We start from the raw sequence: 14,494 nt of genomic DNA on the forward strand, positions 1-14,494 counted from the left end.
TTCCTTATGATTCTCTTAATACTCTTTTCTGTAGTTTACTTTATCTCAAGAATACGACATATAATACACATGGCATACAAAATATGTGTTAATTGACTATGTTATTGGTAAGGCTTCTGGTCAACAGTAGGCTATTAGCAGTTAAGTTTTGGGGGAATCCAAAGTTATACATGGACTTTCAACTAAGTGAGGGGTCAGTTCCCCTGATCCATGTGTTGCTCCGGAGTCAGCTGTGAGGTAGAAGGATAACTGTGGAGCACAGAAGTTGTGATCAGAGAAGCTGAATATTCACTGTTACTGAAGCAGCATGGGCCAGGCAGTGTACATGTGAGAAGGCTGTGGGGGCACTCCCTGGGGGTGGATTAGAGCGTGTTGGCTGCTCCTGGCTTAGTGTCTCTCTCTGGGACTTACCCTTGACTGACAGGAACTGCTGAGGCCAAGGAGGTGCTTCCTCCCAGGGAAGATTCTAATGCTGTGGGGGTACAAGGGTTCAGCTCAGGTGATCCACAGGGGCATATTTTGGTGCCCCTGACCAATTTGAGCTTGAGAAGGGCATGGGGATCAGGGGTTTAGACCCTCTAGGGATGAAGGTTTGGTCACTCCCACCAGGCAATCTGCATACAACAGCAGAGGCGATAGCTCAGGGCAAGGGGAGGCAGAATGGTACAGGAGGGAGATGAACCTCAGTTCTCTGTTGTGCTGTGAGATCAGCTGCAGGAGAGGGGACTGTAGTCTGCCCACCAATATTCTGTTAAAGTTCACCCAGGAAAGCTGACCATTGAGAATCCTGAAGGAAATGGAACCAGCAGCATGAGCGGTGGACTGTGATGAGATCCACCTTCCCCAGAGGCTGGGGGTGTTGGGTGTGAACTGTCCTCATCTCAAAGGCGTCCACTTACCCAAGGCCATGCACCCTCCCGGGGGCAGCTTGTGCTCCGTGACCGATTGATGCCAGGGGTAGAAAGACCTGGCTTCTTGCTTCAGCTGGGGACAACTCTGAAGGGCCACCCCAGCTCCAGCGCTCCCCATCGCACCCAGCAATGCAGGTGAGGTGTCTGCTGACTGCAGCATCAGTGTCACCTCTCCCTGGCTGGCACGGGCTGTGCCCAGGGCGCTCAAGAAACCCCTCTGGGACACGAGTCTCTTGGGGAAGACGATGAGGATGAAGACCTTTATGATGACCCACTTCCACTGTATGGATAGTAAATATATTTTCTCTTCCTTATGATTCTCTTAATACTCTTTTCTGTAGTTTACTTTATTTCAAGAATACAACATATAATACACATGGCATACAAAATATGTGTCATCTTAGACACGTTCCAAAGCAACTGCTTCTACCAGTGTTGCGTTTCCTCTAATTTTCTTTCTTTTTTTTTTTTTTTTGAGATGAAGTCTAGCTCTGTGGCCCAGGCTGGAGTGCAGGCGTGGGATCTCGGCTCACTGCAACCTCTGCCTCCCAGGTTCAAGCGATTCTCCTGCCTCAGCCTCCCGAGTAGCTGGGATTACAGGCGCACATCACCATACTCTGCTAATTTTTGTACTTTTTTTTAGTGGAGATGGGGTTTCACTATGTTGGCCAGGCTGGTCTCAACACCCCTGACCTCAAGTGATCCATCCACCTTAGCCTTTTCCCAAAGTGCTGAGATTACAGGCGTGAGCCACCATGCTTGGCCTCTAATTTTCTTTTATTTACTGATGTCACCATAGTACAACCCTGTCATAATTTTCATTGAAATAGAAACATGTATTCTGCATCTAGCCACTCATCTCAAAGGTTTTTTCTCCTTATCATTTCATAGTTGTCCCATTCTCTGATGTCAGGCCTTTAAAACAGCACCATTGGCTGGGCATGGTGGCTCATGGCTATAATCACAGCACTTTGGGAGGCTGAGGCGGGCAGATCACTTGAGGTCAGGAGTTTGAGACCAGCCTGGCCAATATGGTGAAACTCCATCTCTACTAAAAATACAACTATTAGCCAGGTGTGGTGGCAGGTGCCTGTAGTCCCAGCTACTTGGGAGACTGAGGTGGGAGAATGGCGTGAATCCAGGAGGCGGAGCTTGCAGTGAGCCAAGATCGCACCACTGCACTCCAGCCTGTGCAACAGAGTGAGACTCTGTCAAAAAAAAAAAAACCAAAAACTAAAAAACCAGCACCAGTGTTTTGAATGAACCAGGGGGAGTCCACCCACAGGGAATGCCCTCCACCCCTAGAACGTGGACCCACGCATGTCTATGGGTCCCACAAGGGGACCAGTACTTTGAGGACTCTGTAGGCCATCTGAAGGTAGAATCTAGAGTCTCGTGTATCCCCCTAGAGAACCATTTCCCAACATGTACCTCTGCTTCATAATTTTAGATGGCTTGCAGATGAACATTACTATTTTTTAATTTCAAGACTTGTGTAAATTATCTGGGACTTCACAAATGCTATTCCTTTGGCCAGGTAGAAAGCATTTTTAAAAATGAGTTGATAGCCACTAAGTACATGAAAAAAAATCCTCATCTCTAATAATTAGGGAGATGCAAATCCAAACCATAATGAGATACCACTTCACACTCATCAGGATAACTAATATGAAAACAAAACAAAACAAAACAAAACAAAGCAGGTGCCAGGCAAGGATGTAGAGAAACTAGAACCCTTGTGCATTGCTGGTGGGAATGCAAAATGTCACAAAATTGAGACTTGGTATTACCATATTATCCAGCAATTCCACTTGAGTATGTACACAAAAAAAAGCAGGGACTCAAAACAGGTATTTGTACACCAGTGTTCACAGTAGCATGATTCACAGTAATCAAAGGTAGAAACAACTCAAATTTCCATCAATGGATGAATGTGGTACACACATACAATGAAACATATTCAGCATCAAAAAAAAAAAAAGTTTGACACATGCTGCAACGTGGATGAACCTTGAAGACACGATGCTGAGTGAAATAAGCCAACCACAAAAGGACAAATAGCGTACAACTCCCCCTACTGGAGGTATCCAGAACAGTCAAATTCAGAGACAAAGTTAAGAGTGATTAATTAATCACCAGGGGCCTGGGGAAGGGCAAAGGGGTAGTTAATGTTTAATAGGTAGAATTTCAGCTTAGGATGATGAAAAAGTTTTGGAAATAGATGGTGGTGACAGTTGCACAACAATACAAATGTACTTAAATGCTACTGAACTTACAAATGATTAAAATGGTAAATGTTATGTATATTTTACCACAATAAAAATAAGTTGATATAAAGAAAAAAATTAGCAAAATTAGCTGGTCGTGTTGGTGTGCTCCTGTGGTCCCAGCTACTTGGGAGACTGAGGTGGCAGGAGCGCTTGAGCTCAGGCAGTCAAGGCTGCAGTGAGCTGCTGTAAATGCACCACCGCAGTCCAGCCTGGGGGACAGCATGAAACCCCGTCTCAGAAAAAAAATAAATTACGTTTCTGGCCCCAGAAATGTTTTAAAATCCTCTGTGATAAATATGTAGGAAAAAGAGAAGAAAATATGACATTTATTGAGAATCTATTTTGTATAAATGTTTTAACTATTTAACTATTTTATGTCACTTAGTTCTAATACTGTGATGTAGGCACTAAACCAGATTCAGATTAGGAAGCTGGGTCCAACTGTCAGTAAGTGGCCAGACCACCTTCCAAACCCAGCCTGTCTACCTCCTGATTTTGTGCTTTCTGGTACACCTCACTGCTTCCTGCTTATCCCATTTCACTTTCTTTCCACTGGGCACTGTAAAAAATTTCACCTATTTGGAAGTTTGCGTCTGCAGGGAATTAGGAGAAACACTAATTATGGACCAAGTGGTACCTAAATAATAGAAGCAAATCTTGTCCTTCACAGAAGAACACACATCAAAGCCAGAAACAGAACTGAGCACTCACCTGGGACTCGGCTCTTCTGGTTTCCTCAGTTTTGAGCCAGACATAGTTGCCATATTCCATATGAAATCAGTAAAAAAATCAGTAAAAATCAATAAGGTGAAAGGGTTCTGTGACCAGTCATGGTGGGGTACGGGGAGGGGGTTGCCAGGGACTTTTAGGACCCTGGAAAACAGATACAACACATCCTCACCATGGTACTTTGGAAAATGCAGAAGGGCACAGAGAGCAAAAACCTACCACCATAAAGCACCTCATCACCTAGAAATAACCAGTTCACATTTAGCTCAATATAGTTTCCATTTTTAGTGACAGACTGGATTAAGAAAATGTGGCACATATACACCATGAAATACTATGCAGCCATAAAAAAGGATGAGTTTGTGTCCTTTGTAGGGACATGGATGCAGCTGGAAACCATCATTCTCAGCAAACTATCACAAGAACAGAAAACCAAACACCGCATGTTCTCACTCATAGGTGGGAACTGAACAATGAGATCACTTGGACTCGGGAAGGGGAACATCACACACCGGGGCCTATCATGGGGAGGGGGGAGGGGGGAGGGATTGCATTGGGAGTTATACCTGATGTAAATGACGAGTTGATAGGTGCTGATGAGTTGATGGGTGCAGCACACCAACATGGCACAAGTATACATATGAAACAAACCTGCACGTTATGCACATGAACCCTAGAACTTAAAGTATAATAAAAAACAACAAAAAAAATATAGTTTTCATTTTTACTGCACATACACATATATACAATGTATTTTAAAAATGGGTTTTACAATATGTAGTTTGATCGCTTGGTTTACAACTAAATATACCGTGAACATTTTCTCACAATAGTTAAAATAATTGCACAGCTTGAAGGAAACATAATTTATTAAGCCATCTTTTTGGGGACACTGAGGTATAATTTTTCTTCTAAGGAGACTTCATTCTTTTTACAATGCCTTTGGGGAAAAAAGGGGGAGCCCTTGTCTTATATAGCTTTCTGTAGATGATGGAAACTTGCCCTTTCATTTAGCCTTTTTGCTTGCTTCTCTACACCCACCTAATCACCAATCAAGTAACCCATTTTATGTTTTCCAACCTCTCTCTTCTATTTGCTTCCTCTTTCCTACCCAGTCTCCCTGCACACATGCAGACTTCCATTCCTTCAGCACTCTGGTTCCTCCCCTTAAAGAGGCTTTCTTTCCTTCTAGAGAGACTATTGTAATTGATTTTGATCAACTCTACTCAAAACTGTATCCTAAAGTCCACATTAGAATTAGTCTTTAATAATCTGAAGATATAATTCAATCATTTAAAAGAACATATTAAGAAGATCTTGGTAGAATTACATGTGTCAAGAAACACCAGGCCTTGCGTAGTTGCTCACATGTGTAATCCCAGCACTTTGAGAGGCTTAGGCAGGTGGATCACAAGGTCAGAAGTTTGAGACCAGCCTGGCCAATATGTTGAAACCCCATCTCTATTAAAAATACAAAAAAATTAGCCGGGCATGGTAGCACATGCCTGTAATCCCAGCTACTTGGGAGGCTGAGGCAGGAGAATTGCTTGAACCCGGGATACAGAGGTTGCAGTGAACTGAGATTACGCCATTGCACTCCAGCCTGGGTGACAGAGTGAGACTCCATCTCAAAAAAAAGAACCACTGGACTTGGGCACAATGGAGATATTGCTGACTTTCTTTTTTTTTGAGACGGAGTCTCACTCTGTTGCCCAGGCTGGAGTGCAGTGGCGCGATCTCGGCTCACTGCAAGCTGCCTCCCAGGTTCACACCATTCTCCTGCCTCAGTCTCCCGAGTACCTGGGACTACAGGTGCCCGCCACCACGCCTGGCTAATTTTTTGTATTTTTAGTAGAGACGGGGTTTCACAGTGTTAGCCAGGATGGTCTTGATCTCCTGACCTCATGATCTGCCCACCTTGGTCTCCCAAAGTGCTGGGATTACAGGCGTGAGCCACCGCGCCCGGCCGATATGGCTGACTTTCTCTTGAAAAAAGAAGTAGTTTTTTGGGAGAGGGCAGGGCAAAGAGGTAAGAAGTAGTCAGTTCTGTAAGGAAACGTTAGAGACCATTTTGGAAATGTATTCATTATTTTAAGGCAACTAACAAATGATCATCTTTCAGTTAGGACATTGTAGCAGCCACCTTTACTGGTCATGAAATTTGCATGATATCTAAAATTATATTTCTGGAAATAGGTCAATGTCGATTAATAGTAACTTTGTATTGAAAGGCAGATGCCAGCTAGCATAAAAGCGGTACGTGCAGACGGTGGTAGTTCTGGAGTCCTGGAAGCCACAAGGTGCTCATCCATCACAAGGCCATCTGGAAGGTAGAGATGCTTGGTCATTAAAGGAAACCTCTCTGGCAGTTCATCTTGCTGCCCACAAACGTGGCATATCTACACGCCTACTGTGAACCTGCTCTTCTCAGGACGCTCACATTGGAACCTAGCCCAGTGGTGATGCCTTCACTTGCAGGGATGAGCAGAGCCTGATTAGGTTCTGATGGGTCCCATGTTCCGGGAAGAGAACATGGTCCCTACATATCCAATCATTCAACCCACACTTATCAAACACCTATCCTGAGTCTGACACCCAGGATACAAATGGCAAAGACCCAATCCCTGTCTGGATTGGGGAATTCCTTCCTGTTCTCAGTGAAATGTTTGCTTTCATTTACTTCCCGGACTTGAATATTTTCCATTTCTAACATCTCCAAGCCCAAAACTATAATAGGTCTCTGAACTTGGGGGGCCCTAGAAACCTGGCTCAGGCTGGGTTGGAGAGAGGACCGTTGCCTCTTTTTCTCTCCAGGTGCTGCCCTTCTTTTCATTGTTTTCCTCAAATTAGTAAAAATCAATAAGGTGAAAGGGTTCTGCGACCAGTCATGGTAAGGTATGGGGAGAGGGTTACCAGGGACTATTAGGACTAGCAAGGGGCCAAGCCTCTGATAGAATTTGGTGTTGGGGTGGACTGCAAACGAGCTGCCCATCCTGGTTTGGGTCCTCCTGCCCAAAGGAAAGGAACACCAGAGAACATCTCTCGGTTAAACAAGAGACCAAGACTTGTTTATTTTCCTCAATAGAAGTTCAGACCATAAAATGTCAAATAGACTTGAAATACATCTCCATCTGAAAGGCAGCAGGACTAGCCAGGTTTCCGGAAATAAATATCAAAGAAGCCAAGGCAACTAGCTCATCAAGAGTCCGTGATGCTTTTATAAGCAGAACTTTGGTTGCTAGGCTCTAGCAAGCCAAGAGGTACAAGGAGAGCCTGCTAACTAAGCACCCCCCAAGGCAACTTCAAAGAGCAAAAGAAAGAGGAGAACCTCAGCTTACCACAGCCAGGTAGAAATGCCTGAGGAAAGCAGCGGAGCTGGCCATGCCAACATTTACACAGGGAACACTTCTTGGGCAGCCAGGTGTCATGGGGCACAGACCCACAGTTCCTGAGAATGAACAGGTAAGGCGATAGCCATGGGTCTGAAATTTCCACTTCCCTTTCCCTCTCCTCTCCAGGGCTTCCCACCCCTCTGAATGGCTTACTCTTTGCGCACATCGTGCTCACAGTTTCGTCCGTAGAAGGAGGGGGGGCAGGCACAAAAGGACCCCAGCATGCAGGTTCCCCCATTCAGGCAGCAGGTTCTGTTTAGCTCCTTACCTGAAAGGTAAGAACAGATGACTGAGGGTGTAGGGATGGAAAAGTGCAAGGGCAGTTCCTGTAAGCGAAGGTTAATGCAACACTAATGTGTTGTCCCACAGAATAAGACTCCGCGCCTTTGAGCAGAAGTCATTTTCATGCATAGGCCAGTGGTGGTTCTGGGGTTCCTCAGCGTGAAGTAGACTCGGGTGAGGAAAACTGTGCTCTAGGGAAGTAAAATACACAATCCCTGTCTTACTTCCAAAACCAAAAGCAGTCCAGCACCTGCCCAGTTCCAGAACCAGGTGCCCTTTTAGGTGAAAGAGTGTTGGAAAGATATTCAGGAGACACATGAAGGGCCAGGGCAGAAACATCGAAGCCAGGCAGTTCTTACTGTTCTGTATCCCCATGGGCGACACACGCTGGGAAGACCGAGGCCGAATCGCAGGCTCCTCCTGGGGCCGAATGCTGTCATCTCTGAAGGCCAGGTCTCCCCGAGATGGACGTGCAAATTCCCGATGGCTCAGCCCTTAACAACAAAATGAGTTCATGGAGTCTGTATTTCAGGCCACATAAAAATTGTGAGTCATCAAAAGAACAAAAGGTCTCTCACCGGCAACTAATCCCAGTTCAAAGGCTTTAGAAATGGCCATGATCCAAATCACACTAGGAAGAGGAAGTCAGACTTGAGTTAGCAAAACAAAGGAAATAAAGCCTTACAAGTTAACACCTGGGTCCTCCCATCGCAAGGAGGAGACCACAGATCACTCAAGAGAAATTGTAGAGCGCCACCTTTCTTTCTTTAATGGCCAATTCATGTAACAAAGAAAAACGTTGGAAAAAAGTCACCAATATCCAAGTCTTTTTAATATATTTTATTATTTCTTAGGCCCTGTCCTCACATAAGTACCTAATTTTAAGTAGGTATATGTCTTTTATCTTTTATTTCTCATATTTTTCTCCTGCATACAGTTTTCATACAAGGATTTAAAAATGGCTGCAACCCATGTTACTAATGAATCACATTTTACAAACTACTTTATTTTTTGAGATGGAGTTTCGCTTTTTCACCCAGGCTGGAGTGCAATGGTGCGATCTCAGCTCACTGCAACCTCCGCCTCAAGCGATTCTCCTGCCTCAGCCTCTGGAGTAGCTGAGTATTGTATTTTTAGTAGAGACGGGTTTCACCATGTTGGCCAGGTTGGTCTCAAACTCCTGACCTCAGGTGATCCATACGCCTTAGCCTCCCAAAGTGCTGGCATTACAGGCGTGAGCCATCGCGCCCGGCCAAACTAATTTTTTTTTTTTTTTTTTTTTGAGACGGAGTCTGGCTCTGTCGCTCAGGCTGGAGTGCAGTGGCCAGATCTCAGCTCACTGCAAGCTCCGCCTCCCGGGTTTATGCCATTCTCCTGCCTCAGCCTCCCGAGTAGCTGGGACTACAGGCGCCCGCCACCTCGCCCAGCTAGTTTTTTGTATTTTTTAGTAGAGACGGGGTTTCACCGTGTTAGCCAGGATGGTCTGGATCTCCTAACCTCGTGATGCGCCCTTCTCGGCCTCCCAAAGTGCTGGGACTACAGGCTTGAGCCACCGCGCCCGGCCCCGGCCAACCTATTTTAACCAATCATTTAAAAGGTTTTTAGGTAAAAAATGTGGGATCTTTTTGTTTTTGTTTTTGTTTTTTTGCTATTATCTTAATGGTTTTGCAAGTATCGTATCTGCTTATACCTCTAATCTTTTCAGAAGATTTTAAATTTGGTTGTAGCATCGACCTTTGTTTATACAAGAATAAAGAAACACTATTTCATAGACAGAGTCATTAACATAAAATGAAAATTAACATTAACAGGAAAATGTTAAAAGCCAATGGCAAAGTTAGAAGTAACAGTGTGAAATTCCAGGTCTTTCAGGAAAAAGAGCAGTGCTGTTGGCAGCACTTTTAAGGCTTAAGCAAGAGAAAAATCAAATGACTGGTGTAGAACATTATTTCCTAAACTGGCAATCTCTAGCAACCAAAAAAAGCTCACATTCAAGATTAGCTCATACCTGTAAGAGAAGCGGGCCATCTTCCTGCAGTCCGTAGCTTTTAGCAATTAGGGGGGAAATAAGGCGTTAGCATCGCTTTAATTCAGAGTCATCGCCAAAACAGCCAAAGGAAAACATTCATCTCCTAAAGCGAAAATGGCAATTTAAGAAGAAAATGAGAAATATGCGTTCCCCAGAAGGTCGTAGCAGAAGCAGGAGCAAGATGTCCAAGGGAAACTGGAGGGCTTTCGGCCTTGTAAGTTTAGACCTTGAGCTGGAGACTCAGCCTTTCCGGGGATTCTCCTTCTTCAGCAACAAATCCCAGTCGGGGCGGGGAGACCCTTCAGGTGGGCGGGACGCCCACCAGCATGACAATGGCCCACATGCGGGGAGAGGAGTCTTGTAAAACTGTGGTTAACTAGCCCTAATATCTCTCTCATTAGTTGCAGGCTAAAATGATCAGATGTACTCTTTTGGGGGGGGGGGTGACGGTAAGAAAGAAAGAAAGAAAGAAAAAGAAAAATCAGTTTCTCTAATCAAGTTGGTGATTCCAGGTTGGAGGGGTGGTGGAAAGTAATTGCTTTAATTAGGAAAACTTGAAAATGTATGGGTATCAAGGCGTCTGATATTTTATTTGATTTTATTTCAGGAAGTTTTATTTCCTGACATTTGCTTCCACCTTTGTTTTTCCGGGAGTTTTGAGCCCCGTACTCCCCGTGGGGGATACCCGGGTGGCCAAGAAAGGGGTGCTCTCCGCCCGAGGGGCTAGGTGTGTGTCGGGGGAAGACTAGGAAGCTTGAAACTGAGATAGAAGTTCAGGGTCAGGAGGGGTTCCTTGGGGACTCCAGACTTGAAGTGCAAATTCCAGGCGGACCTGAATTCCTGAAAGGACGCGGGAGCCGGCGCCAGGTGCCCGGGAGAGGGGAGGGGCGGCCAGGGGGCGCAGCCGCTGGGGCTCTGCAGTGGGAGTGCCGGCCTGTTCCAGGAAAAAGTTCTAGAACCACGGCAGTCCGGCATGGGAGGCTGTTTCAGTCCCCAATCACGGGAATTTATCTCAGCCTTCAGCGCCCACAGTGCGACCTCTTCCAGCCCCTCGCCGTCCTGGCCCCACGACACCGGGAGTTACCCCCGGTCTCTGATGTGCCGCTTGCAGGGGTAAACGTGTTTATTGAGTGGCTCCACTAAGCTCCAGACGCCCCAGATGGAGAGTCGCGTCTATAGGCCGGAGTTGCCTCCCCTAACATTTCAATCCTCCAGGTAATAACCATGTGTTACTAAATACGCCCAAAGTCGTTAGTAGTTTCTAAATCGCATTAATTCCAATTTCTAAAGGAAAACCTGACGGTTACTTAATATTGCCAGGCACACAAATGTGAAGCTTTTATTAGATAGTTGTTTCCATCCATCTCTGTTTATTGGATTTAGGCCTCGGCAGAAAGAATTGGTAGCATCCGAGGCCATTTCAGCGTCAGTGCCTACCTGTGTGGATGACATGGATCCACAGGTGCTGGGAAGAGGTGCTATTTACTTCTACACATGATCTTGGGAGAAGTAAACGTAAAATAATTTGTACTGGGGGAGTGAGGCCCCATCCAGTCAAGGGTGGGATGCAGTAACATTTCCAACTCCACAGCAGTTGACTATTTCATTCCTGCTGTGCTTCACCTTCTACCTGTGTGGTCTTTTCAGGTGAAACGCTTCAAGTACCATGCTGAGATTCACAGGGGACTGGGGAACATGGCCTGAAGCTCTAGGAGGCCGGAGGTGGGGGAGGGCTCTGCAAAGGAGAAGGCTAGCCCTGGAGCTGCAAGGAGGTGTAAAGATGTTACTCAGTGCGGTACATTTGTAAGGTAGCTTGTGCACCACAGTCCTTACCAGTCCAAGGTGCTAAGTAGATAAGTAGCGCCCACAATATTAGTCTCACTTTATGGACAAGACAACTAGTTCTATTTGGGGATTTGAATATCTTGTCTTTAGAGACTGGGCAGGCCTGTGGCAGAACTGGCAACAGAACACACCCCTGCGTTGCTATTTCCTTATCTAAAGCCCTTGTGGAATTTTTAGAGCTTAAATAGGACCCCTGGAAATCACTGCATTTTCAGAGGAAGTAACTGAGGTCTCCAGTCTGGCGATGTTGGCATTGATGGGACCAGAATCCCAGGACGCCAGCTTTTCAGCCACAGAAAATCCCTTCTCTAAGGACCAGAACCCCCTGAAGAGATCCCCATTCCCCATAGGTACTGACGGCAGAGGAAGCCAAGTGGATCCAGGGTAGTCAGAGCCTGGGCCAGGTTTTGGGATGGGGGGTGGAGAGAAGGGGAAGGGAAGGGCTGTGGTGGTTAAGAGAGGTTAGATATTTGCTGTTGGGCTGGAGATGTAAGGGCTATTTAACAGGTATTTGATGTCTACTGCTGGGCTGCCTGTAGACTGGAGCTTGGCTTTGGAGAAAGAGCTGTGAGGAGTGACCCTACTGTGAGGCTGGAGAGGAAGAACAGTAATTGTTGATTCTAACTGTACTAACTGCAAAAAGTTGTTGCTGCCTCCAGCTGGGGGAATTGAATGACTACCCTAGGATGGCCACTGGTCACCTCTGCTTGGTCACTGTTGGAACTGGGCTGGTGGCCAGCCTCCAGGCCAGTGAATGCTTTGTGTCAAAAGGTCAGGCCTAGGATTGGGAAGTGCTGTGCAATGGGGGTTCCCCAATCACAGGCAGCCCATCTCGTCCCTTACTAAAGGCACTGAGAACAGAAAGTAGAAAACAACGCTCTTGGTATTGACCATTTCTTGGTACTGCCCTTGAGACATTGTGTATTAAAAACTGGGGCAGAATTGTGTTTAAAAATCACACAAATAAGTCTTTGACTTAAAACCATCTAAACAAGAATGGTGGAATGAAATACATCATAATCAAAGGACAGACTTCCTGTGTCTGCCTAAAATTCAAGGAAGAAAATAAACTTGGAGAATGGGATCAATTTTAGCTATCAAAAGCCAATTTGACCTTGTTTAAATGGTTGAGAACACATAGAACTAAATTCCAACCAAAGAGTTAACAGAAGAATGCCATTTCTGCAGTACAATGACAGTATTTCAAGGTTAAATACCTCCTTTTATCATAGGGCACTTAGGTCTTACCTCTGTCATTGTTTCCTTGAACATCCAGGCAGGCCAGAAGATGGAAGAGAGCAGAGGGGGTGGGGGAGTTCTGTATATATATGTACCCTCCAGCTGAGGAATGTCAGGGCCTCTAATTTCATCAAGCTTAGCGCCCAACAGCTTCTGTTAACACCTGAACTACACTCCTGCGGAAGCATTATCCACCCAGTGTGTCCTGGCCACACTTCATTAACAAGTTAATGACTTTCTGTTTTCAATGGCAAACTTACAAATTCCAACTGGAAACCTATTCTGTATTTGCCACAGGTCTCTGTGTGGGACATAAAAGGACAGATTCCTGCATTCAAAAATCTGCAATTTTAGTGAGGAAGATGTGCTCAAGTGAGTCATTTTACAGCCATATTGTTACATAAATGGCATAAGAGGAAGGGAGAAGGGCTTAAGAGAGGACTTCATTTTTTTCTGTGAGCCATGGGGGCTGTATCATATTTCTTCCCATGTAGACATACTATACATGATTTTATCAATGAATAGACATGACGTGTTTCCACGTTTTGTGGTGAACTTCCTTGTACGTATATCTTGCTGAACGCTTGAAAGCATATTCCTCTTGCAAATTTCTAGCACTGGAATTGCTTGGTTAAAGGGTGGATGCTTCCAAATTATTTTCCAAGAAGCCTGCCCCTCCTCCTTCTCCCTTGAGTTGGTATTGAGAGCTCATCTCCCAAGTACTTACCAACTCTGGCTGCAGCAAGCATCTTAAGTTTTGCTAATACAGTATGTGAAAAGTAGTAGTTCATTGTTGCTTGGATTTACATTGTGTCCATTGTTGCTTGGATTTACATTGTGTCCTGTGGTTATTGGGTGTTTGTATTTCATTTCCTATGACCTGGCTGGTCCTTCTTACAGAGCACTTGAACTGGCTTCTTTGAGACTCAGCCCAAATGTCATTTGCTCTGGGAAGTCCTTGCTGAGACCATCCTCCCTACTACAGCTTCCAGCTGGTCTGAGAGCCCTGTCCTGGCACCCACTGACCCCGGAGTTTATCTTGTCATCACTGTATTTTTTTTTTTTAGACGGAGTTTCGCTCTTGTTGCCCAGACTGGAGTGCAATGGCGTGATCTCAGCTCACCCCAACCTCCGCCTCCCTGGTTCAAGCGATTCTCCTGCCAAGTAGCTGGGATTACAGGCATGCACCACCATGCCTGGCTAATTTTGTATTTTTAGTAGAGACGGGGTTTTACCATGTTGGCCAGGCTGGTTTCAAACTCCCAACCTCAGGCAATCTGCCTGCCTTGGCCTCCCAAAGTGCTGGGATTATAGGCATAAGCCACCGCCCCCAGCCCTGACTTAGACTTTTAGACATAGCTATAATTTAGAATTCTTTTACACCAAAATCTTAATTTTTTCAATTAAATTCAACAAATATTTACTGATCAGCTATCTGTGCTTAGCACGATGAGGTAGACAGAGATTTCCCAGGTAGGGCTCCTGCTCCCATCTCCTCTGCCCTGAGATAAGACAAGCCCAGTAATGTAAACGAAGTGCCATTTTAGTGTGATCCATAAGCTGCTGATGGTGAGGAGGCAGTCACTTCCTAGTTTCCTACCAACCAAGTCAAGGCCATTTGGCCCCAGCAGACAGATAGATGGACAGACAGACTCCCAGGAGTTAGACTTGGGAGGCAAGCTGGGGTCTCACTCGGTTTTCATGACCTGGACAATCTCATTTAAAAGTGCTTCTTAAGCCAGTGCAGTAGTTCATGCCTGTGATCCCAGCACTTTCGGAGGCCGAGGCAGATAGATC

General features: G+C 45.5%; 2 protein-coding genes across 4 annotated transcripts in view; one reads left to right on the top strand and one right to left on the bottom strand.

The window, feature by feature from the left end:
* Positions 1-14,494, top strand: part of LRRC2 (leucine rich repeat containing 2) — an 86,962-nt gene that overhangs the window by 18,944 nt on the left and 53,524 nt on the right. Inside the window, exon 1 of one of the 2 annotated variants that reach the window (XM_011939230.1) lies at positions 7,210-7,372. The exons of the other annotated variant lie outside the window; for it this stretch is intronic. The gene's annotated coding sequence lies outside the window, so the exon portion shown is untranslated. Of the gene's footprint in view, positions 1-7,209; positions 7,373-14,494 lie in introns of those variants that run through there. 2 annotated transcript variants of the gene reach the window in all.
* On the bottom strand, positions 5,981-12,735 carry TDGF1 (teratocarcinoma-derived growth factor 1). Of its 2 annotated transcripts, none has more exons than XM_011939234.1 (6): positions 12,707-12,735; positions 8,163-8,215; positions 7,944-8,078; positions 7,456-7,570; positions 7,249-7,358; positions 5,981-6,233 (listed from the first exon to the last, which is right to left on the bottom strand). In XM_011939234.1, exons 2-6 carry the CDS (start codon positions 8,200-8,202, stop codon positions 6,118-6,120), a joined length of 516 nt encoding a protein of 171 aa, XP_011794624.1. In that variant the 5' UTR covers positions 8,203-8,215; positions 12,707-12,735; the 3' UTR covers positions 5,981-6,117. The 2 variants fall into 2 exon arrangements, with proteins under 2 accessions (XP_011794624.1, XP_011794623.1); XM_011939233.1 differs by lacking the exon at positions 12,707-12,735 and adding an exon at positions 9,593-10,012 and having other exon boundaries at positions 5,992-6,233.

Source organism: Colobus angolensis, unplaced genomic scaffold (assembly GCF_000951035.1).
Source record: "Colobus angolensis palliatus isolate OR3802 unplaced genomic scaffold, Cang.pa_1.0 Scaffold18, whole genome shotgun sequence".
Taxonomy (NCBI): Eukaryota; Metazoa; Chordata; class Mammalia; order Primates; family Cercopithecidae; genus Colobus; species Colobus angolensis.

Bases quoted from the DNA above. Each gene is read 5' to 3' on its own strand.
- TDGF1 (XM_011939233.1), bottom strand. From the start codon at position 9,612: ATGGCCCGCTTCTCTTACAG. The intron at 8,216-9,592 runs GTATGAGCTAAT...TCCTCTTCCTAG, and splicing joins ATGGCCCGCTTCTCTTACAG to TGTGATTTGGATCATGGCCA. The intron at 7,571-7,943 runs GTAAGAACTGCC...CTTACCTTTCAG, and splicing joins GCCCATGGGGATACAGAACA to GTAAGGAGCTAAACAGAACC.